Source organism: Plutella xylostella, chromosome 10, assembly GCF_932276165.1.
Source record: "Plutella xylostella chromosome 10, ilPluXylo3.1, whole genome shotgun sequence".
NCBI classification, from domain to species: Eukaryota; Metazoa; Arthropoda; class Insecta; order Lepidoptera; family Plutellidae; genus Plutella; species Plutella xylostella.
Genome location: NC_063990.1, coordinates 11050368 through 11074911, shown reverse-complemented (window position 1 = coordinate 11074911; position 24544 = coordinate 11050368). Strand labels below are relative to the sequence as shown.

General features: G+C 41.0%; 2 protein-coding genes and 1 non-coding gene across 5 annotated transcripts in view; 1 reads left to right on the top strand and 2 right to left on the bottom strand.

Annotated features, from left to right (window-relative positions):
* The window catches only part of LOC105394156 (NAD(+) hydrolase sarm1), a 48131-nt gene extending 41471 nt beyond the window's left edge, over positions 1 to 6660 (bottom strand). For both annotated transcript variants that reach the window (XM_048623587.1, XM_048623588.1), the window contains exon 1: positions 6005 to 6660. In XM_048623587.1, coding sequence (XP_048479544.1) covers positions 6005 to 6328 — 324 coding nt within the window. In that variant the 5' untranslated portion in view covers positions 6329 to 6660. The remainder of the gene's footprint in view (positions 1 to 6004) is intronic.
* A 3874-nt stretch (positions 6661 to 10534) lies between these two features.
* LOC125489121 lies at positions 10535 to 10653 on the bottom strand. The gene has a single exon (XR_007266752.1). It is a non-coding gene; the product is annotated as a 5S ribosomal RNA (ribosomal RNA).
* Positions 10654 to 11949: 1296 nt separating this feature from the next.
* On the top strand, positions 11950 to 24469 carry LOC105394157 (putative fatty acyl-CoA reductase CG5065). Of its 2 annotated transcripts, XM_048623520.1 has the most exons (10): positions 11951 to 12102; positions 15917 to 16117; positions 16855 to 16977; positions 19130 to 19315; positions 20196 to 20248; positions 20876 to 21018; positions 21873 to 22071; positions 22460 to 22699; positions 23200 to 23457; positions 23792 to 24469. In XM_048623520.1, exons 2-10 carry the CDS (start codon positions 15926 to 15928, stop codon positions 23949 to 23951), a joined length of 1554 nt encoding a protein of 517 aa, XP_048479477.1. In that variant the 5' UTR covers positions 11951 to 12102; positions 15917 to 15925; the 3' UTR covers positions 23952 to 24469. The 2 variants fall into 2 exon arrangements, with proteins under 2 accessions (XP_048479476.1, XP_048479477.1); XM_048623519.1 differs by lacking the exon at positions 20876 to 21018 and having other exon boundaries at positions 11950 to 12102; positions 20196 to 20391.
* The last annotated feature ends 75 nt before the right edge of the window (positions 24470 to 24544 follow it).

The following is a 24544-nucleotide window of genomic DNA, read 5'->3' as shown; positions in this document are numbered from 1 at the left end:
GCACTTTTACCACTATTCACTTGGTAAATCTTAGGATTTACATTAAGGCACGGTAAATGTTGAAAAAGCCAGGTTATAACTTATAACCTCCGTAGTCGAACAAAGCGTCCGTAGTCGAGCGGGCTTCAGTGATCGTAACCGATCACTGAGGTTTAGCAACAACCAGCATGGTCAGCCATTGGATGGGTGACCGATTTCAAGTGGTTCTTTTCTGGATGCTTTCGTGCTTCGGACCGCACGTTAAGCCGTGGGTCCCTGTTGCTGCTTCGGCAGCACAGCCGTTAAGCCTAGTCAGAGGCCTTCGGGCGGCTTGAAAACGTCTGACAGTCGGGTTACCCACTTACCCGACAACTCGCTCAGTACAAGCTTGCTTGTGTTGGGGTCCACCAACCCGCACTAGGCCAGCGTGGTGGACTAGATCGAAACCCTTCCTTCATTGGAAGGAGACCCGTGCCCCAGCAGTGGGGACGTAATGAGTCGTGATGATGATGATAACTTATAACTAACCGAACTTAAGAAATATTTATTATTGCAATCTACTTTACTCGACGTCAACAATAATAATACGTGAAAATTATTTTACTTCCGGTTTACGTGTTTAAATTATCGTTCAGTGAATGAGTAAAAATAAAGTTATTTTCATATAATCCAATATTCAATGATAATTCGCATCTATTACTATACACATAAATACCATAATCCGGTGCATTTTATCGCCCAAAAGTTGATGAATGACCTTGACTTCAAATTTCTTTTCGACAAGTGGTTATTGGGAAAAACCGTTATCGCCAAATCAAAACGCACTTTATTCCCAGCACATACCGACTTACATCGCTAGCACACAGTAATCTTGAGTTTGTGCCCTCAACGGCATCTATACTCATTAACCTAAACAAATACAAGTCGAGGCGCCGCCTCCCGAAAAAATATATGATTATTACATATTGTTAAAATAATTATGTTGATTTAAAGGTTCATAAAAAATATGAAAGAAAATAATTTAAGTTTTTGATTGAAATAAATGAATAGGTAATAATTAATCTTAGTTTTATTCCCAAAACCAACTTTTACTAGGTGTCAGTGGTAAAACCTAGCATTTACCAAATTCTAATGGTAAAAGCCCGAAAAAAATGACCCATTTTCACAAATCCTTACATTTACCAACTCATGTTGGTAAATCCTAAGATTTACTGGTAAATCCTAGGATTTACCGTTGATCGGGCTTTTACAGTAACATATATATTTAATGCCAAAACTTATCAATAAAATGGACCAAAATATTAGAAATCTAATTACACCGAAAAATATCAAGCACAAAATAAAATCATACTATATGTATATCATTACTTTAACTTACACTGTTCGAATATGCACCAACTATCTTGTATGTTTGGCTGATGGTTTATTATTAAACTACCCGCTATTGTACTTATTTAATTAACATGTAATATTGAATAAGTTTGTGTATTGTATAAAATATAAATAAGTAGTATAATTAGTTTTTAAGTATCTAATTACGTAGAATGGTTCATCACGGGCAAATCCCTGTGATTTTTGTGATGCAATGTTATAATTAATCAATAACTCTGTAAAATAATTTGATAAATAAATAATAATAAAAAAAACTTTTTTGTTGACTGTACCTTTCGTAAGAAAAATATTCGCGTTACTTGTGTTTCAGCCAAACGACCGCTGAACGAATTGGAATGGCCAGATGTTCTCTTTTATTTCATGTAAAATTTTAAATGTTAGATCTTATACACAAACACTCGCTTACGAGATGTATTAGAAGTATGAAAATAATCGTAATCATGTATATGTAAAAAAAATTACAGTGAATCCCGGATAACAAGGACCTGGACAAATAAGGTCTGATTTTTCAATAGCCGGATAAAATTTATCCGTTGAATATAATTCTGATGCTGTCGCGTCTGAATGTTTGTATTAGACAGCGACAGCAACAATTCTTATTCTCAGACCCCTTAGCATGAATTTTCATCGTAAACGTGACGTGCAATTACTCGATGAATTTTGTAAGGAAATTTTAGTTCTGCTACCGAGCGCCAGGGCCGCTGTTCATATTTTCATACAAAATTACTCGATGAACTCTACGTCACGTTCACGATGAAAATTCATGCTAACGGGTCAGATAACATTTGTCTGACCATTGAAAAATCAGGCCTGAAAGATATTTAATAATAGATAAGATAATATTTCGTAAAAACTATTACTTTTCGGGAATCACAGCGTTTATAGAGCCAATTTTAGTAGAGTTATGGGTTCCTGGAACGATTTACAGACAGTTTTTTCTCCATAATGTAGAGATAAGAGTACCGAATTTATTATTACTATGTTAGGGTGCTGTATCAGTGTATGTAGTTATCCGAATACGATATAAGTACATTGTGCTAAATGAGACGGCAAACAGATTGAGTGGCACGACTTGCGAGATTTGCCACTAACTGTCTGTTTCACACCTGAGAATTAGAACGTCAAATTAAGCAGCAGTATCCAATGCAGCGCTGCGATTGGTTGATTTGTCGTTGAGCACGACATAAGTTCATGCTTAGGTAGAGTGAGAAACAGGGCCTGAGTATAGGTACTGAGTGATGATCAACCTTCGTACTAAACACTTTAATGTGTTTTGTTTATCGTACTAATATTGTAAAGGTGAAAGATTGTAAGTAGGTACATTGTGTATTTGTGACGGGTAGAGTCAAAAACTGCTGTACCGATATAATTTTACCACTGTAATTTCATAGCAACATTATCCCTGACTGTTATACATATAGGCTTTATTTTATCCCGGCATTTTCATGAAAAGGTGATAAAGCTCGCGGGGAAAAGTTCCAATTAATACTTGTTATAGAAAAGAGAAAAGATTTCATGTTTGTATCTATGTAAATACTTATGCTTGTTCCACTAGCTAATATAAATAAATAGTTTTGTTTGTCATACTCATGAACATCGTGAGGAGTGACTGAGAAATAGTCAAATATCGTTGAGAATAAAACATTCTTAGTTTCGCTTCACTGCGTAACCTCGGTTAGTCACGTTCCGTGCTCTTTGTCAATAAACTAGCTGTTCCCGCGAGCTTCGCTTCGCCTTAAAAAGTTTTCCCGTGGGAATTCCGGGATAAAAAGTAGCCTACGTTCTTTCTCAGGGAAGACCATAATTATGTATACCAAATTTCATTCAAATCCGTTCAGTAGTTTTGGCGTGAAAGAGTAACAGACAGACAGATACAACATTCGCATTTATAATATTAGTTAGGATAGAGGTATTTATTTATCTACTACTTTGGAATAGGGCAATAGTATTTTTAGGGTCATTTTCACAATGTCTGGATAATGGCGACCTGTGACATAAAATATAAATACATGTTTACAGCATGTCTTTTATCACACAGTTTAGGAATTATCTTTGATACGTACTTTATATTGCTAAAATATACCTAAGTAAGTATTTGATTTCTCCAGGTGCTCAATAGGTGCCTATGTACTTAATATTGTGGAAGTATTTCCACCTAATTAAAATATGCAAATACCTAGGTGACCTAGGCTGTGCTCCATCTCATGTTTGTCACCTAAACTGACATAGTAATAACTCCAAAATACCACTACAACTAAGTCACTCATTTCATACTATTACTATGTAACTAGGTAGGTATGTGACCTAAAACAAACTCAATAAAACGAACGATTAATTAAACATGCGACATCTAATTCATTGCCTATTCTATTATCAATAATGTTGTTTTCATAGTAACCATTTTATTATCTGTAATTGTACTGTAACTGAACAAGTTACAATTAGGTACAAAACACGGTCGTAAACCGTACATCATAGGTAAAACATGCCGTACATAATGTAACTAATGTGACGGACACCTACAGTCCTACAATGTACTGTAAGATACTCGGTAATCGTAACACTTTATGTACATATACTTTATTGCACGCACAATAAAACAGTTTACATCCCAGGTTTTATGACAAATAAATGATTCGCATATAAATGTGGTGTATATAGGTACAGGAGTTTAAATTGAAATGGTAGCTAGTGTTGCAGCGGAGTGGTGGAAAATGGTCCAAGCTTAGAAAGTCAGTTTAGACCTTAGGCAAATGCGCAAATGTTCCATCCGAGAGAGCCATTAGGTGCAAGTTCTTACATCCAGAGATTACAGAGAGATAATAGTGTTGCATTTCAGGTGTCGTCAACTAGGTACAGTCAGCTTCATATTATGTACTACTTATGAAGCTGACTGTATCCATGCGACTACAGGGGACTATCCAACATAGCACAGTCAGCAATAGGTGCTTTAGTAACTACAAACATTGCGACGAGCAATAAATTCACGTATGTATGAACCCGAACATTATTCTCAAGTTATTTCGGGAAACCGCCTGGACTGGCTCCAAAAGTTGGCCGAATCAGAATTACTGGGACTTTCTCGTGAGTCAATGACATACCTACAGCTACCTACACTTGTGAACATCTACCACACTGCGGGCAAGTGAGTAACAAAGTGCCCTTCTGGATCTAGATGACTTTCCAAGGAATAAAGCGTTGTTTACACGATATGCGTGGTCCTAGTCTAGCTTAGTAGGTACCTATAGAGAATGATTCGATGATGCTGATTGTTTGTCGTTGGCTGAAAGTGCTTGGATCCCGTTTTTACACTAGTATCATTTACTAAAAGTCGATCGGATTCTACAGTTTTCGTGTAAACTGGTCTTAAAACTCTGTAAAAATACGTTTTGGATTCACGGAATACGGCACTTGACACATTTCATGAAGACTTCTTCATAATCGCCCACGGACGATAACGCCTGAACATTTCCCTGAAACGATGATTTTGAAATATTTATATACTTATGTCCTTTAGTGCTGTTATTTGTTTTTGGTTTCAGAAGCACGCTCAAATATTTACTTGGTTTTGGTAACCGTCAACTGTTTCACTATAAAACAGTATATTTTATTAGACGACCGAATGGCGTAGTGGTTAGTGACCCTGACTACTGAGCTGATGGTCCCGGGTTCGATTCCCGGCTGGGGCAGATATTTGTTTAAACACAGATATTTGTTTTCGGGTCTTGGATGTGCCCGTAAAATGGCCATAGGCCCGCCCCCTATTACTTTGGGACTAACATAACGCTCAGGCGAAAAGTGGGTGCAGCAATGCACCTCTACCTACCCCGCAAGGGAGTACGGTGGCCTGCGCCTAAAAGTATACAGGCGGAGTTTTTAAAATAGCGATCTCAAGCTCACATACTGCTCAAGCACATCCACATAAACACCACTGCTACACACATCACACACAACACGTCCCCGGATTTATAACAGATGTAGCTGGTCCCTTCATCATCAGGGATCGCTATTTTAAAAACTCCGCCTGTATACTTTTAGGCGCAGGCCACCGTACATTAGTACAAGGCGTAAGTGTGTATTTGCGTGTGTTACGCTTTACCTTACACGTTAAATAATGTAATGTTTCTCTAATGTTACTTCAATAATTATACTGTATTGCAAGGTGTTTATTGTAAAATATTATCACGCCATTTAATGCTTCACAAAGAGCATGTTTACAATAAAACTCAAGACCGAATCCTTGGAAAATACAGAATAATGTATGCACATTAGATCATCTCTAAACCTGTAGAAGATATATTATCATTGATTTCTACTTCGTGTGTTTACGACGACAGTATTAAAGTGAAAAATTGAAGCGTAAACATATAATGCAATATTGCACATTTCTTATACATATGTACTTTACTTTCTACAGGCAAGGAAATACGAGTAAACAAGATAACAACAAGTTGTTCGTTGTTATCAATGAAGCGAGCTGCTCGCACTGACGCAAACCTTGCCTTGTGTTGTGAAAGAAAAGGGTCAAAGTCACACTTTTCCTGAAAATACGGAATCTTAACATTTCATAGAGCACAGCAGTGTAATGCGCTACATTAGTAAGTATTATATGTATGTATTTCGGTTATTGTACCTGTTGCCCATTGAAGAATCTTTCCCGCGCAGCCGATATGCTCTCGTTCCGTGGTCGGCCGTCAGTCTCCGTGGCTTCAGCCCCTGGTGGGTCCCCGGCCGGGGGCTCGGGGGCGCGCGCCCCGTCCCCCGCGCCCCCCGCGCCCTGCGCCTCCTCCGCCACGATGGCCACTTTCTGCACACTCTCGTCCTTACCACCACCAACACTGTTCGTCTTATCACTAGTCTGCTTCAACTTGGCCTGCTTCTTGTTCTTCTTGTTAGTCTTGGTGGGTATCTTGTCGCGGTGGAAGCGTCCGCTGGCGCAGCACTGCACGTTGCCCATGTCTGCGCGCGCGCATGTCTCGTCGCTCGGCGGCGGTCGGTCGGTCGTTCGGACGCGTCGGCGCTGGCGGCGCTGCGCGGAATGAGCGAGTCCCGGCGTCGCGGCGCCGCCCACTCCCGTGCTATGGTATTTTCGATTCGACCGAAACGCCGAATTCACGCTGACCGCCGATTACGCGGTGCCGTGGTCGAAGGATCGCACCCGAAAGCCGGCGCGCCGGGCGATGGCGTCACCGCCCCCCCGCGCCGCAAGGTCACGGCGAGCTCATTGTCTCGCTAGACGCGCGGGCCTCACTCGCGGCACCGGGCGCTCCGCCGGCTCGCAGTCAACAACTCCTCGCCACCACGACGGATATCGATCCTGAACTGTGTACACTCAGCTGCCACGGGAACGCCGCACCCCACAACACAAACGCCCACCGACCGGCAAGTCATTAGCACGCGATCCCGATATAGCTGCTAATGAAACCATGAAGGTTGTGTTATCAGCGAGGTCTGTGAAGTGGCTACCCGGAGCCGCATGAGATGCTGCAGCACAAGTACACAGCTCGAGTGTTATCGCGGCTGATAGCGGTGCACGTGCTCCACTAACACAACAACCGAGACTGTAAATAAACCGCGCGTTCAGACCACTCGCACGCGGTCGTAAAACTGGGAATGTTTACGAAGACAATAAAATATATACAAAACCTAGGACTTTAACAATATCGTTAGCAAGATTCTTTAGGAAATTATTCTTTATTTTTAATCTACCGAAACTTCAGAGCTAAATATTTTAACAATATTGTCGAAACAAATTATGCGCAGCCCATTTCATTCCGCCACATTACCAGTCAGTCAAAATAAGTCACTACAAAAGAAAATATTCGTAGAAAAGATTTGTTAATTTCTTAATGTTCATTCGATTCGAAGTAGGTCAGAGCCCGAGCTTTATCGTCGTTGAGTCGAGCTCAGCAATAGCAGTCGCACACTGAATCGGTTGTAGCACCCAAATATACTTTCCATGTTTTATGATCATTAGATTCGTGAGGAACGCGCGCCGGCTAAAAATATAACACTTTACATAATGTAAATACTTGTATCGTATTGTATTGTGAAACGTTTTCTTTGAATATGTTGCTAAACGCCTTAGTATGATTAACTTTAAAATATATGGAATTACGATCTATTATTTAATGGAACTTTTTTCAGCCAGTTCCGTGCTCTTACATGGTAGATTTTACTATAGTAAGAATGTCGTCGACATGCTGACAAGTTGGGCTTATTTGTAGTCTCAATAAAAAAACACGTATCAGTTGAGATTCATCAGTGCCTTATTATCACCTCTTGCCTCACTTCAGGTCCAGGGGCCTTAGCATCATCGTGAAGTAACGTGTACAAACGTATGAAATATTGAGGCCCAAAAGTGAACGCTATCGCTATAGTAAGTGCCAAGCGCATAAGAACATAGTCGTGAGCACAAGTTTCGATCCTCCGTTATCGTTGCGTATCGTCAACTGTCACTGTCAAAATGTAAGGCAAAGTTAGTTCCAAACGTGACATTTGTGTTTTCCATATGTTAGGTGGAATTCCACCAAACGATTTGATTTAAATACGTTTAGCGTTTGGTAAAAGTGACCCTTCGTGTAGATTCGAAAATAGTATCGAATCCTGTGCTCGCTGCACATATCTCATATGTTTGACGTTTACAGACGTTACTGTGTACTACGTAAATGTTCACCATATTCTTGACGATCATCACACTAGTTTCAAAACAGAGACTGAAAGCAATTTCAGTCAAGAATAACCAAGTTAAACATAATTATGAATCATCCACCGATTCTAATGAAACCTACAAATCAGAATGTACCGAGCCAGCTCTAAACAATAGCTAATAACTCACTCCGACATTATTTGATGTCAACATCAACATGATCAGTAGTGGAAGTGTTCGCACGACCTCGAATCTACCGTTTTGTTATAGCCCAGTTTAGACAGTCAATCACAATATAAGTCAATTATTTTTAATTGATAAATAGATGAACAATACAATTTAGGTAGCTGGCTGACAGGAAAAATATATACTTTTGAAAAACTCAACATAAATTCCAAATACTTACAAACAACCAATTATTTATTTATTAAAATATACTCCCTTTGATTTGAAGTTTTTTTTTATTATCAACCAACTAAGTATGATGCGGTAAGCGTGATACGACAGACCTTACCAATTTGAACTATGTCATTTTGTGCTAACTGCTAAATATAACTGCGATAACAATCAAAGTCATAATTTTCTATGTGGCGCAGATGCAGGTCTAAGGTGCCGCGTGGGCGACGCAGTAGGTAATGTCGGCATTCTAACGATGGCAATTAAATTTACGATAGATACAGGAATATGAGTAAATCTTTATCCAGGTATGTCACAGACATTAATTGTTGATGATCATGTATGCAGTATGCACCTACAGTTATAGTGGAACTGTTGTTCCTATCTTTTCGGATAAGAAATCTGCAGGATCTTTCCGATCTTTTGAAGCACACAGTTCGTCCATGTCCAACTAGTGTTTTTCACAATTGCGAGCATATCCATGCACCCTCAAAAAAAAAGATAAAAACTCACGGTCTCGGCATCGCTCTCCGCCTCGGCCATGGCGACGTCGCGCTGCAGGTGTCGCTCGCCGCAGTCCAGCTGCTCCTCGAGCTGGTCGCCCTCCAGCTCCAGCTGCGGGGAGGTCTGCAGCTCCTCCACCCCGGGAGCCGCGTCCGGAGTCGTCAGCCGCCGCCCCGGGAGAGACACCGTCAGCGGACGGAAGTTTAGGCGGCTGAAACCTGGTGATTAGAGGTTATTGGAGATGTGGTCGGAATGTTGGGACACTTGGAGTATCATGAATACCTTATATGATATGACAAACTTACCCTTGTTATCTGGTTTAGCCTGCTTCGCAGCTTCTTTGGCGTTTCGGAACGTCTGTGCGGTCGGCGAAGATATCGGTTTGATGGACACCCGCTGCAGGCCACTGCCCGGCAGTAGCGACGCCGTCACGCGCCTTGGCTCGTCTCTCTCGGGGCTATGCCGGTATGTGCCGAAGATAGTCTGGTCCTGATCAGGGTCAGTGTCGATGAAGAACTCCTCGAACTGCTCGAAGTTCTCCAGATCGGAGTCTATCTCGCTTCTGGAACTCGATTTTGGGCGATAGAAGAAGTCGGAGTTTCTTCTGTATTCCGTGCGTTTGGGTTCCGGGGTGGAGTAGCTTCTGGCGACGTTGCCGCTCTTGCTGTCCCGGCGGGGCTGGAGGGGCGAGCTGGGCACGTGCGGGGGCGCGGGGGAGGAGTAGCTCCGCGGCAGGTCGCTGGCGCGGGGCGCGCCGCCGCCGCTCATCCTGCGCTGCTGGTGCTGGCTGGTCCTCGTGGCTATGAGACTCCTCCCGCGGCCGGCTCCGGGCGTCGTCGGCTCGGCGTTACGCCGCATTAGCTGATTATACTTCCCCCGATTAAACCAGACGAGTGACACGTCTGAGCTTTCCAGAAACACTGATGCTGGACCCCGGCACAGCAGTCGCAGGTAACGTTACCCGGTGCTCTATGCGTGGCGGGCCATGCGAGATCCCATTACCATATCGCATATCAAGGTCTGTATGCTCCAAGTAGATCACATTACGTATCATACAGCAAGCACGACCGACTTACCAACCAGCGATTGTTGTCAACACACGATACTTTATTGAAATAAATGCTAAATCGATTTGCTTCACGGTGCTTTAATCGGCAGCTCACGCGCAGATCTTCCGATAAGGCAGCACTTGGCACTGAGATTAGGCAGTTCTAATTTGCAAGTTACGGAACAATCGCTTTGGCATATTTACGGGCCGAAGTAGTATCAGATAAATGTTGCCAGCGAAGCCTGTGAGGCTGCAGCTTGCGGCGCAAAGCTCTCGCGACTGCGCTGCGCCCGCGCACGAAGAAGCGTCGCTGAGACTGCAGAGGCGGACCACTTTCTCTTTTGGGGCCTCGCCGGTGGGTGCCAAGTATTAACGTGACAGTAATCACAATAATAAAGGTCTATAACTATAATTATGTGGTAAGATGTTGATTTATAGGTACTTACGCGTAAAAAAATATTCCGTTCATGTAGATACATTTTAAACATGAAAACTGATGCTGATTTGGCTTTAAAACCTGTTGAAAACAAACGGATTTCTTCATGGAGGTGTGGAAAAAACAAAAAAGCCAACGACACGTGGTGTTCCCAGGCGGTCACCCATCCAAGTACTGACCACGCCCGATGTTGCTTAACTTCGGTGATCGGACGAGAACCGGTGTATTCAACATGGTATGGACGTTGGCGATTACTCAACAGTAAATCGGCTATATATAGTTACTAATAATGTTGCCACATAATTTAAATCAATGTATTTTTATTCCTCGTTACAAGAGTTGTTAGTATGTTGCTTAGTGTAAAATTTTTGTTTGTTTCAATATTGCCTATTAAGTTTTATTGCGATATTGAGTTTTATATTTAACGCCATCTATGTAGTTTTATGAATACTTCAATGTTATCTACCAATGATAACCAGCATACTTCGTTAACACCACCACACGACGACGACGCAGGCAACGTGACTTCGTATTGTTTAAATCAGTTACTAGATAGAGCTACTGTAGAAGAAGGATGTAAGAATTTATTGTTGAATTCATTTAATTTTATAAAAATCAGTTTTGATCTGTCTGACCCTTTTTCGGCTTAAGTACTATACCTATTACTTTTTCAACACCTGTTTATTTATTTAATTCAAAATATGTATTTTCTTTTATACCAAAACATAGTAAGTACTTATAGTTACTTGTAGCTTTCACATACAACACAATCAGTGTCAAGTTGCCCACCAGGTACAGTGATGGTATAAAAGGGCACGATTGCACTTGCATCTGCCGATGCAGTCATATCATCTCTAGCACTCTAGGTACATAAATAAATAATAAATAAATATATCTTTATTAAGTAAAACACATTATTCTATGGTATTACTAGTCTTGTAGAAATGACATCGGATTATGTGTCTGGCATATTTACACGTCTCTGATTGTACTGATGCGTTACCTACGCTTACAGCACACTTCAAGGACTGCGTCAATTATTTAGCAATAATGCCAGGATTCGGTCGAATGCCAATATGCAACCGGATCAATAGCTTCCTTCCCGCGAAAGACTTGTTAACATTCGGTTAGACGCTATCAATTAATACAACTTATGTAATTACCTGCCTTGTACTTATGAATTAAGTATAATAATAGTCTGCTACTGAAGGTAATCGAAGGGATATGTGAAAAACAAGTGGATAATTTCGCGTAATGTTTTCCATATTATGTCAAAACTTACATAGGTACCAACATAGTTCGTTAAAGCTATAAGACTTCCTTTAAAACTCTTCACGATACGAGGACAGACGGGACGAGTGACTCGGAAACTATTTTTATTTTACTATATTAGGAAAACTTAACTAACTAACTACTCGTAACATGTAGACAAACAACAAGCAGAATATCATCTAGCTCTATCTTCTAGGCTACTACGAACGGCCATACTCTTAACTTCAAAACTCCGTTTCAGGCCGACGAATTCGCCACAAAACTGGCCTGCTACAGGGTGATGTTTACTCCTCTCCACTTCGTCTCCACCACCACCGTCCCCCCCACGTGCGCCTGCGCAGCTGATCATCAGTCCACCGCAGCGCAGCGCGGGACTAGCAGCGTCCGCGCCACAGTGTAGTGTTGTGAACAGTGAATACTCGCCTGGTGAGTACACTGAGTACCTGAGTACACCGGTTCTTCAGCTCTATGTGAGGCGGTTCTTGGGGTTGTGCACGATTTGTTAGGTAATAGCTGTGTGCGTTCGCTTTGTAAATGTTAAGTTTGGCGGATGAAAGGATTAAATTGTTGTGTTATGAATATGAGCTTGTGATGTGCCTAGGTAGAGGCAATAATAAGTAGAGGTGTAAACATAATAATTATTATTGTGCGATTGAATCACTGCCGGTTCAGTAGCGGTAGATAATCTTAAAATATGAACGTCTTCATTTCAACAAAAAAAATATAATCTAGTACATCCTCTACATATCATGAGAAATGATAGCTGATGAAAATATCTAAGCACTTAACTTAGATATTTTCAACAGTACAAAATGTAAACAAATAGTGGCGGGAAATCATCGTAAGTTCACATTGCATGTGTTATGCATGGGAGACTGTAATAGTCACTACCTACTGATTACGTTACTTACTGATTTTTGTGTTCTACATATACGGTCCTACTTACAGTGTAAAACACCCATTCAATCTGTCTTGTTTTTTATGGAAGCACAGATAAAAAATCTATCACAGTGATTACCTGCCATTACACTGTGTTTTTACCATTGCAGTAAAGCGTAAATGCTAGACATAAAAAATAATTCTGTAAAAGGAAAACAGTCGTCCATAATTTGGTTGTTAAGACAAATCCTTTGGCTTCCTCGATCTTGCTTGCGAAAAAGTTCAAGCGTCTCGATACCTAATCTCAATACACGAAATTCAAACTTTGAAACAAAATAATTTTATATTGCTTTGGGCTTGCCTGTGTATGTCTGCAGTTTTTAAGAGGTATTTCACCCTCAACCTAGGACTCCTATAATGACACTTTGCATTTTACCGCAGTTATGAATAAATGAAAATCATGAAAAATAGAAGTTCGCTCGATAAAGACTTAAAATCACCGATGGTTGTAGAGGTTCGAATGATAACATGAGTCATATAATTGAGTAGCTCAATAAGTTAGGACAATATCTTTAAGCCTTTTTTTTTCAAGGATAGCCTAGGTATGAAAACACACGTGACTTCACAATTCATTTAAAAAGGTCAAGATTATTCAAATTTTTAGATAGTGAATAAAATATTGCCCCAACGATGACATAATTGTTGGCCAAGATATTATTATGTCTGAATTTCGCATACACTTCTACTATCTAAGTGGCAGAATCATTTGCGTTCATTCATGTAACTTGATGTTTTGCGCAACCGACTACCAAATGTCTTGCATGTAGACTAAACTAGACCATTTCCGCTTTTATTTGGCTAAAGCCATAAATAATACATAACACAGTATGTCAAATGAGCGTGTATATATTAAACGGCCGAACCATTTCATACCTACATAATATGTTAATAATATTTCTATTATATTTTGTAGGATCCATATTTTGATAATCATCAAATAATACAATTGTTTGGGGTTGGCAATAATTGTGACATGGTTCAAGTTTTTATGTTTTTAGTTTTTACCTCAACTAGGAAACGGATTAATTTAATTGTAGTTACTTATATCAATTATTACATTCATAAGAATCATCTATGATGTTCTAAGTCTCTCTTTTTTTTGTTAAATAAGGCATTATGGTTAACCGTATCACACGAAATGTCTCTATGTTCTTTCTTTTCATACAAAAGACATCAACGGGGTGCCTTGAAAAAGAAAGTCTCTGAGTCATCTTGTTCCCGCACTACATAATTTAGAGTAATACATACCTACTACATATTTGCTATGCATCATAAAGTATGTTTAACAATACTTAAAAACAATTGAACTACTTGTACTTATTACAATTTTTCTGAGTCAATATGTAGCTTTAATGAGTTAATGAATTCTTTTAAAGTCACTGTAACGAAACCAAAATATCTTTTTAAAAAAATACTTAGTTTGTGATGTACGCTAAGATGCCACAGAAACACAGTGACATATAAAACTTATGACATCCTTATTTCGTTTGCGGTTTATAAATATCCTTGCAAGCCTCATAATCGCAGTTGCCTTAACTGCCGTAAAAACCGCAAAAGTTACATAAGTCATACTTTTCTGTAACTATGATGACTAGACTGAGGACGGATTCTAGTATTCGTTAATGTAGCTAGTGCTTCAGTCTATGGCTAGTGCTTATATAACGCACTGGATCCCGCCTTGCCGCCTCTCGCAGTCATTTACGATAGGCGAAAGGTAACAAAGTTGAGTTTGCACAAATACATACCATCTCAAAGTCTATTCTATTCTTCTTAGCCTTTTCCTTGTTTAGGGTCGACATTCCACGCCCACTTTACGTAGTTGTTGTTTCTCAAAAGACCAAAATCTTATGGATGTAACTAAGCTGAAGGTTCGTTTGTATGTTTATTTTATTGTATTGTAAACCTAATTTTGGACTGCCTTCCGTCTCGATCCGACTACCCAAATCCGCAACAATCTTTACAGTAAAGTAAGGATAGGTTTCATATTTCGATTGAAAATAAATCTCAAATATATTGTTCCTAAGACAAAACGACATAATTTTCATGTTCAACGTGTAGAAAATAAGAGGTTACCCCACCGTGCGTCATTGTGTAATTCACGATTGATTTGATTGATGCTCTGTGGCAAAATGTTGCTTACGGATGTGCTATTAGATAATTAGGATTACGTTGTACTTGTGCCTCTACATCTATTGATGTTCATCATCATCAGCCAATAATCATCCACTGCTGGGCATAGGCCTCTCCCAAGGAGCGCCACAACACTCGGTCCTCGGCCTTCCTCATCCAACCACTACCCGCCACCCGCCTAAGGTCGTCAGTCCAGCGGGCAGGAGGGCGTCCCACGCTGCGTTTGCCTGTTCGTGGTCTCACTCGAGAACTATTGATGTTGCCATTCTTTAAATTGTAAAGAAAATCCATCTGGCAAAGTGCCAATTAGGTTGAGGTGTCAGATGAACCTGAGGTGGATCTGACACCGAAAAGTCGAAATCACAATGTTACTTCAATAATTATTTTCCTATTGCACAAATCTGCGTAACATTGAAAACGGCTGTAAATCTGGATGCGAAAGAGAAAGTTGACCCAATTATTGAGGAAAAACCGCCCTTGAGGCGCCGAACTGAGGGGTCAAGTGAAATACGCTAAGCAGTAAGTAATTGTTGGTGAAAAGCGTTACGCCGGTCGGCGCTCACGCACACATTACCGGTTCTAGTTACAGCTTGCAACACCGCTCCGGTGCGCGGTTTCAAAACACGAGTAATAGGCCTTCTGGCGCACACGGAATATTGTGAACAAATATTGTACAAAATATTTGAACGGCCAAAATGCGTTGGCATTGACTCCTAAGCGGTTAACAGCTAATAAACTGCCATGAAGGCTATGGTTCTTGGATTGAAATAAGCGTGGGAGGGTATTTTACGCAAGCAGCTCCTAGAGCACAAAAAGTCTTCGTCTATAGATATTTTGGATCATTGGAGTCATTGTAAGAGCATTGCGAGTCACCTCCGACTACCCCTCCCAATATACGTCATGTGCATGCGCAATGCTCAACTACTCAACTACTATACCGTGCAACTGATTTCTAAATCGTTAAACTAGTCACATTTTTTGCTTCTATACTCCTTCTGAAACATATTTACTTATCTCACGGCCAATCCTCTTACAGTCACTAAGTATTTTTTAATCCTCTGGATCTTTTTCACTGCAGAAAAACGACCTAACTTCGAAACAGATAAAGCAAACCCACCCATCTCTTGCAACATCTGAACATCTCATCATAAACCCCCATTCTCACCCCCAGCCAGCCACAATGACCTCGCAGATCAACGAGTGGTACCGCGGGCGGAAGGTCCTGGTGACTGGCGCGTCGGGCCTCATGGGCAAGGTGCTCATAGAGAAGATGCTCTACTCCGTGCCAGACATCGGCTGCATATACGCGCTGGTGCGGGGGAAACGGGGCAAGACTCCGGAGGCCAGGATCGAGGAGATGTGGAAACTGCCGGTGAGTAAAGTAACCTTGAAAAAAGAGTGTGTAAGAAATCGAAGTGTACGTCTGACTGACTGATGTTTTGAGTGAACCTTATTGCTTACTACAAAAAATTACTTACTGTTTAAATCATTATTGAAAAATAATGTATTCAAATCAGTCCAGCGAGTTTAAATATATTTTGAACTTTGTCGTATATAACGAGGTATGTCGTAGTAGGAGTAGGTGTGTCTGGCATTTTTGCTTCCTTTATTGTACTTTTATTCAATATTGTATTGAATCCTGTCCTATGGCGTATTAGGTAGGTCAGTGAGTCAGTGCAGTGAGAACTAGCGAAAAACAAAGGGTTATTATCAGCGTTTAATATTAATGTACCTTAACATAATAGGACACACTCTGTAAATGAGAAAACACTTAGGAATTGCCATTGCTGTCTTATTTCCGTAAAACTTATGGGTCGATTACACCTAACGAGTACAGTGGCGAGTCAGTGTCCTCGGCCGCGCACTCGGTCACTTGCTAGCCGTTCATTGGTCGGGGATCTGCCGAGGATACTGTCTCACCACTGTACTCGTTAGGTGTAATCGACCCATTAGGAGTAGCATTTGCTGACCTATTTCTGCTTGAATAATTCTGTTAGGGCCTTATCTATAGACAGTTTAAAACAAAACTATACATAGTCATTACACTTACCCTATCCTCATTTTCACACCCTCGTCTCAAAACTAAACACAACCCAACCACTCTTCCAGCTGTTCCAGCGTCTCCGTGAAGAGAAGCCGCACATGATGAAGAAGCTCATCCCTCTCCCCGGAGACATCCTCAGCGAGGAGCTGGGCGTGGAGCCCGCGCTGCTGCGGCGGGTGTGCGACGAGGTGAGCGTGGGACGCCCTCCGGACATCCCCGGGCTTAGGCTGTTAACAGCATGCGGATTTGATCACGCACGCGTTCATACAAGTATTAATTGTATCGCGTGGAATATGCCCGCGAGACGCGGGAAAATGGCGTGCTATCCCGCATGTGTGATGAAATCCGTATGCTGTTAAAAACAACCTTAGGCGGGGGCTTGTAGTGCTGGGGTCAGATTGTTAGAGGGAGGGCCATATTTCCAGTAGATGATGATGATGATGAACTGGATAATACACGTGAAAGGTCGGGGTGTGAAATTGTTGGTAAAGAATATCGTTATGACAAGTTATTGAAGAAGTTTGCTTAGGAGGAAATAGTGTTTTCAAGCGTAAATCAGTCCATCGTCCGACTCTTCAATCGATCTAAAATAATGGTAATATGATAATGATGACACGTTGCGGGATTTCCCTGTCGGTCATATTAAAATATAGCTCGTAAATTATTAATTAAAAAATCTACGATGTTTCCAAACAGTCCTCGCAACAATTTGGTTACTTATATGTCTAAATTATGAATCCAAAAATGTACGCAATAAATTAAAAACTTGATTTTGAGTTCACAGAGCTATCGATGTTGGTATTTCAAAATATTTTCGAAATTTCTTAAATTTTAACACCTTTCACCACCGTTTTAAGTGCTTATGCAGTGTCTGTATTTTTTTCATTAATTATCACATTCTTTGGAGAAGTTAGGTGAAGTAACTGGATTTGCTAACCGATACCTACGCGTATGGATATACCTACGTGTGCTCCTCTGAGAGCGTGGTTGTTTATGGGTAGAACCACTTGCGATTTCACTTTCCTTCTAAACCTGTCGCATTGGCGCGCCACCGAGCAAAGTGCACTCTTATAATAAATGACTCTACAATTTTTTATTTTTTTTTTGACGAAGCTAGGGTGGATTTTATGTTTAATGAATTTTGTATTTTATTCTTCCTACTAAGATTTTGTATATACTTACTTACTTCCTAATCTTCCTATATGTGTATGGTTCCGATAAAAACATAGTTTTGAAGTCAAGAAATATTTAGAAAGTAAAGTTGTTCGGATTACAATAACATTTTAGAAACATTCTGCTTACCAATACTGTAGTAGGTAAGTCAAAATTATCAGAAAATATTTTCTGAACGGATTTTCCAGAACCATAGAATACCACTCATCCCACACAGTGAAAATAACCGCCCACGAATACATAGACATATTTACATATGTACCATTCCAATGTCGTCCAAATACACTTTAAAATGACGATCGTGTGTGCTTAGGTATGTCATCGACGGCGTATTTGCAAATTATAAGTCAATATTTTAATACATAATTTCTTCATGCAACTGCCCAATAGTGTTCTGCAACTTTTGCCACAATAGTTATACCGGTTCACGAAAAGATCTTTTGTGAAATCCTGAAACTGTAACACTATTAAATAGGGTTTTTGTATTTCTTTAAAAGGAACCTAAGCCTAACTCTTACTTTTATTGAGCAATCACGAGTAACTGAAATTCTGCAGTAATGTTTTTGAATCTCCTAGAGTTATTTTAAGTATTTCATGAACAATAAAGCTGTACCACTCGTACTCTACTACTACTTATGTAGTTAAGCAGTAACATACATAATTTCGTTGCGCTATTGCTAGCTATGTGAAGCGTCCGTAGTCGAGCGGGCCTCAGTGATCGTAACTGATCGCTAAGGTTAAGCAACAACTGACACGGTCAGCCATTGGATGGGTGACCAATTTCAAGTGGTGCTTTTCTGGACGCTTCCGTGCTTCGGACGGCACGTTAAGCCGTGGGTCCCGGTTGCTGCTTCGGCAGCAGTCGTTAAGCCTAGTCAGAGGCCTTCGGGCGGCTTGAAAACATTTGACAGTCGGGTTGCCCACTTACCCGACAACTCTCTCAGCACAAGCTTGCTTGTGTTGGGGTCCACCAACCCGCACTTGGCCAGCGTGGTGGACTAGGCCTAAACCCTTCCTTCATTGGAAGGAGATCCGTGCCCCAGCAGTGGGGACGTAATGGGTCGTGATGATTGCTAGCTATAATGCTGTAATCAGACGATCTTTTTACCGGAACTCTCAGTGCTATCCTTCCATTCCTAAACTAATAAACCTAACCTCAAATTCCAGGTGTCAGTGATCTACCACTTCGCGGCCACACTGCGCCTCGAGGCTCCACTGAAGGACGGTCTCGAGATGAACACAAACGGCACCATCCGAGTCCTGGGTGTAGCCAAGCGGTGTAAGAACCTGGCCGCGTTCATACACCTGTCCACGGCGTTCTGTTACCCGGATTATGAGCGCATGGCTGAGCGGGTGAGTTGGGATATATGGCTTTATAGATAAAGGTAAAGAAGCAGGATAAACTAAACTGACTGAGTATCCACTAAAGATTATACATGAACGCATATACTTAAGATAGTTGGGATATATGGCTTTATAAATAAAGGTTAAGAAGCAGGATAGACTGAGTATTCACTAAAGATTTCAGATGAAGGCATCTTTATATTCTTTATTGAGTGCTGATTCTGAGAAGTCATCGATTTATTCATTCTGACTAGATAATTCTTTCGGTGGCTAAAGCTAGTCGAGCTCTAGAGTGAACACTAGTGCTCGATTGCCCACGATAAGTATTTTTGTAGTTTTGTGATGTAACTAGTGTGTAACTATTGAAGTTATAAAGTACCTACGTACGGTAATATTATTGATAGTGACTTGCACTTGTGGCTTCCCAGTAATCGTGAATTGAGTATTAGCTACGTAGTATAAGTACCTACTATGATTTGTGCAAAAATAGGAACCAACGGCTTTATATACTTGCCGTTTTACAGTAGTGATAGCTTTCAGACAGTGTAGTTTTTTTTTATTTAATATACGTCTACGTTCGAAAGAAACCATCTGAAGGCGGAAAAGTGGTTGATAAATATTTTTTTCTGAAACTAAACATCACAAAAATACCTCAAAACGGTAAAAACAGCGGCGAAAGGATTAACCAGTCAGGTAAATCATAAGTCGCTGACTGCACAGGGTGAGCCAGACATACCTATATAAAGAGACATCGAGGCTCTTTTGTTCACCCCGTCCTGCCTTCCAGTAACATATTAAACTCTACAGCGTTTCATAACTTTAATATTCCTAACCAAGGCACATCACTTACTCATCCAACAAGGTTTTTTTAACCCTCTTTCTTTCCCAGGTGCACGACCCCCCCGAAAACCCCCACGACGTTCTCCAAGCAGCGAGCTGGCTGTCCGAGCAGCAACTGACCCTCCTAGCGCCATCTATCATGAAGAAGCACCCCAACTCGTACACCTACAGCAAGCGGCTGGCGGAGGCGCTGGTCAGAGAGGCGTATCCGGAGCTGCCCGCGTGTGTGGTCCGCCCGAGCATAGGTGAGGGGAGCTAGTGACACTGGCGACATCTAGTAGCGGAGTGTCATACCTATCCCGTAATACAGCCGTGTTTCATAAGCCCGAGCATAGTTGAGGTGATCATAGTTAGCTACACTCTATAATAGAGCCATCTGTCATGAAGTAGCACCCCAACCTTAACTATTGAGATGTATAGTTAGCTACATGACAAAGCGCCATCTAGTAGTGGAGTACACGAAATACTAGCGCCATCTAATAGTGAATGTACGGATTAGAGAGGCGTATCCAATAATACAGCTGTATGACATACGCCCGAGCATGATAATAGTTTCTACAGGCGCTATTAGCGCTATCTAGTAGCGAATGCTTTAATTAGAGAGGCGAAACCGTATATTAGGACGCTATTATAAACGCTGCTGTCCTGATAACATTTAAGCATATTACGGGAGTATAATAATATTATCTAGCACTAGACACTATTTCCTATGTGTCTATGGCTTCACATGTCCGAGCAGCAACTAACCCTGCTAGCGCCATCTATCATGAAGAAGCACCCCAACTCGTACACCTACAGCAAGCGGCTGGCGGAGGCGCTGGTCAGAGAGGCCTATCCGGAGTTGCCCGCGTGTGTGGTCCGCCCCAGCATAGGTGATAAATCCTAACTAATATTATAAATGCGAAAGTAACTGTGTCTGTCTGTCTGTCTGTCTGTCTGTTACTCTTTCACGCCAAAACTACTGAACGGATTTGAATGAAATTTGGTATACATACGGTCTAGACCCTGGGAAAGAACATAGGCTACTTTTTATCCCGGAATTTCCACGGGAAAACTTTTCAAGGCGAAGCGAAGCGTGCGGGAACAGCTAGTAAATAATAAATATGTGGGGACATCTCACACACGGTTATCCGACCCCAAGCTAGGCAGAACCTGTGTTATGGGTGTCGGACAGCTGATATTTGTACACAAATACATAGATAGATAAATAATGAATATAAATACCTACACCGAAGACCCGAGTACAAATATCTGTCTTTAAACAAATTTCTGCTTCAGCCGGGAATCGAACCCGGGACCTTCGGCTCAGTAGTCTGGGTCACTAACCACTACGCCATTCGGTCGTCGGTGAGGGGGAGCATAGTTAGCTACACGAGATACTAGCGCCATCTAGTAGTGGAGGTGCTATTCGGAGAAGCGTAGGACAATCATAACGCTACTGTCTTGATGAAGTGCAGCAATGCAGCTTTGCACATCACGGGAGTTTATTATCTAGCACTATTATTGTTTATGTGTTTATGCGCAATGTGACTCCTAAACTATACTTTTTAAAATATAGCATGAGTCTGATGACGTTAGATTGACAGATGTCTATGCCTGTAAACAAAGTTCGTTTTCTCTTGTAATACAATGTACGGATTGGACAGCTGTCATAGGACTCGTGCTATATTTAAAAGAGTCTTGACATAGAACTACTAGAATTAAACCTAAACCCTTTCATTCCCAGTGACTCCGTCCTTCAAAGAGCCGATGCCGGGCTGGGTGGACAACCTCAACGGGCCCATCGGCCTGATGGTGGGCGCCGGGAAGGGTGTTATACGTTCCATGCACTGCTACGGACACTATCATGCTGAGGTCATTCCCGTGGATATAGCTATCAACGCGCTGATTTGTATCGGCTGGGAGATCGGCACGCAGAAAGAAAGGTTGGTTTTTATTTTACTTTACTACTGTTAATTATACTAAATTTGCCAATAGCTAGATAAATGTTATAAGAGGAATTAATTTGCTAGCTTCCAAGTCCAAAAAATACAATATTACTGTTGATTTTCCGCGCTCAAACTTTTGCATGGCCTTATGACGAGTTTTCCGACGTACTAAATCATAAATGCCGCCATTCTCTAACGTCAGTTCCACATAATAATTATTAACACCATTGAAATTTTCTAGAATCTAGAGCCATTTAGAGACATCTCTATTCCTTCAAAACCAGTACGGCCAACTCAGCGCTTCTCACGCCATCTAGTGCTTTTCAACGCCAACATCCAATCTTAACCCACAAACCGTTCACCACCCATCCCCACCCGTCCACAGATCCCCAGAGATCCCAGTCTACAACCTGACAACAGGGGACGACAGGAACACGACCTGGAAGCAGGTGCTGGACAACGGGAAGGCCACCATCAGGAAGTACCCCTTCGAGGGCCCCCTGTGGTACCCCGACGGGAACATCCGGCATAACAAGTACCTGCACGCGTTGGCTGTGTTCTTCTATCACATTGTGCCGGCGTATCTGATTGATTTTCTGATGCTGATCTTTGGGCAGAAGCGATTGTGAGTGTTTAGTTTGAGTTTAAATATGTAGTAAAAATTGGTTGCTTTGAGACCGGCCGGGGTAGATATGTGTTTCATCGTAAGCTAATAATCTTCCAATCCTAGATACAGCTTTCTTCGAAGGAGCGGCACTACACTCTGTCCTCGGCATTCCTCAACCAACAACTGGTAGCTGGTAACTTACTAAATTCTATGAATCATTTTGGATTGCAGTGAAAAGTAAAGTAATATTTTCATAGGGTTATAGTGTCGCCACCTAGCGGTACGTACTTTTCACTGATTCCGCACCATACAAATTCAAAATACTCGGACGTTTACAAAAACTCCTACAAGTGTCTCTAAATTAAGGCGTCCCCTGCTTGCTAAATACTTTGGAATAGTCATACTTACTTTTATATACTTACTAACTCCTAATATACATATAATTATACAAGTTCGTCTGAACTCTGTACTCTTTAAAACCACCATACCTTTAAGCATATTTTTTATTCTCATTCCAGCATGGTACGCATCCAAAACCGGATATCCACCGGCCTAGAAGTCCTGCAATACTTCACAACGCGCGAGTGGTGGTTCGACACGCACAACTTCAACGCACTGCCGTCCAAACTGAATGCCGTGGACAAGGAGACCTTCCCTATGGACCTGACCATCATTGAGGATGAGCCGTATATAGAGAGCTGCATGATTGGAGGGAAATTGTACTGTTTGAAGGAGAAAATGGAGAATCTGCCGAAGGCCAGGCTGCAGAATAATATGTGAGTTTGATGATGATATTCATACGGAAAAAGAACAAAATAAAAGAGGGCCAAAGGCCTTGTTGCTTATAGCAGTAGCTAGGTACCAGATAGGCAGACAACCTTTGGAGAGAGAGTGATTATATTGTGGGTATCGGTGTTTTTCTATTGTTTCTTATTTTGGAAAATTGTTTAGGACCAATTAAAAAGCGTAGCTACAAGGCAAATAAAACCTCCAAAATGGTATTATTGTGTTTTGGCTAAAATTATACCTAGCTAGTCTTCCTATACTGCTACGTAAAATTTAACAAAGATAGCTCGACACTATATTAATGTTTCTTTCCCTTTCTTACAGCCTCTTCGTGTTAGACCGTCTGGTGTCCTTATTCTTCTACCTGTTCATCATATCTCTGGTGGCGTCGTACTTCGAGCCAGCGCGAGTGTTACTCTCATACGGAGGCCCGATAGTGAGACATCTACCCTTCGTCGGGAAAGCTGTATTCGGTCAACAATAATGTACTGTTATTGTTGCTAAGTAATAACTGTAGCTTTACCACCGCTTTAAGATGAGACGACGATTTCGTGATACTCTGTTATTGTTAGGCCTCATTTGGGCATAAAATGATGGAGCGTATTTTATTTTTTGCCTAACCCTTTGGGTTTATACTCAAATGGGAGGAAAATCTATAGAAAAACGCGGCTCAAAGTTGCTCATATTGTGTTTAAATTAACAGATTTCATTGAAATTGGAAATTAAGAATAATGGTATTGTATGATATTTTACTTGTATAATTTGTACCTAAGTTAGTAATAATTACTTTAGCTACTACATTTAAGGTTGCCTCAGTTTATTATTGTGACTGAACTAAATACAGATTTGAATGGAACAGGGACGGCGATAGTTAAAGAAAACTATTTTTTACATTCTAAGGTTGTAATTATTATAGTTTTTTTTCTGTCTTAAGATTAATAACAATTGTTAACATAACATACGTCTGCGTATATTATTGAGAATATATCTATAAATATGTTACTTATCGTGTTTGGCTTTATCAATAATTGTATAAATAACATTTGACCCTTAGATATTGGTTGCATCTGACGGTAT

Excerpts from the sequence above, each read along its gene's own strand:
- LOC105394157 (XM_048623519.1), top strand. The coding sequence starts at position 15,926 with ATGACCTCGCAGATCAACGAGTGGTACCGCGGGCGGAAGGTCCTGGTG. Across the intron at positions 16,118-16,854 it reads AGGAGATGTGGAAACTGCCG|CTGTTCCAGCGTCTCCGTGA; the intron begins GTGAGTAAAGTA and ends CCACTCTTCCAG. Across the intron at positions 23,458-23,791 it reads GCCAGGCTGCAGAATAATAT|CCTCTTCGTGTTAGACCGTC; the intron begins GTGAGTTTGATG and ends CCTTTCTTACAG.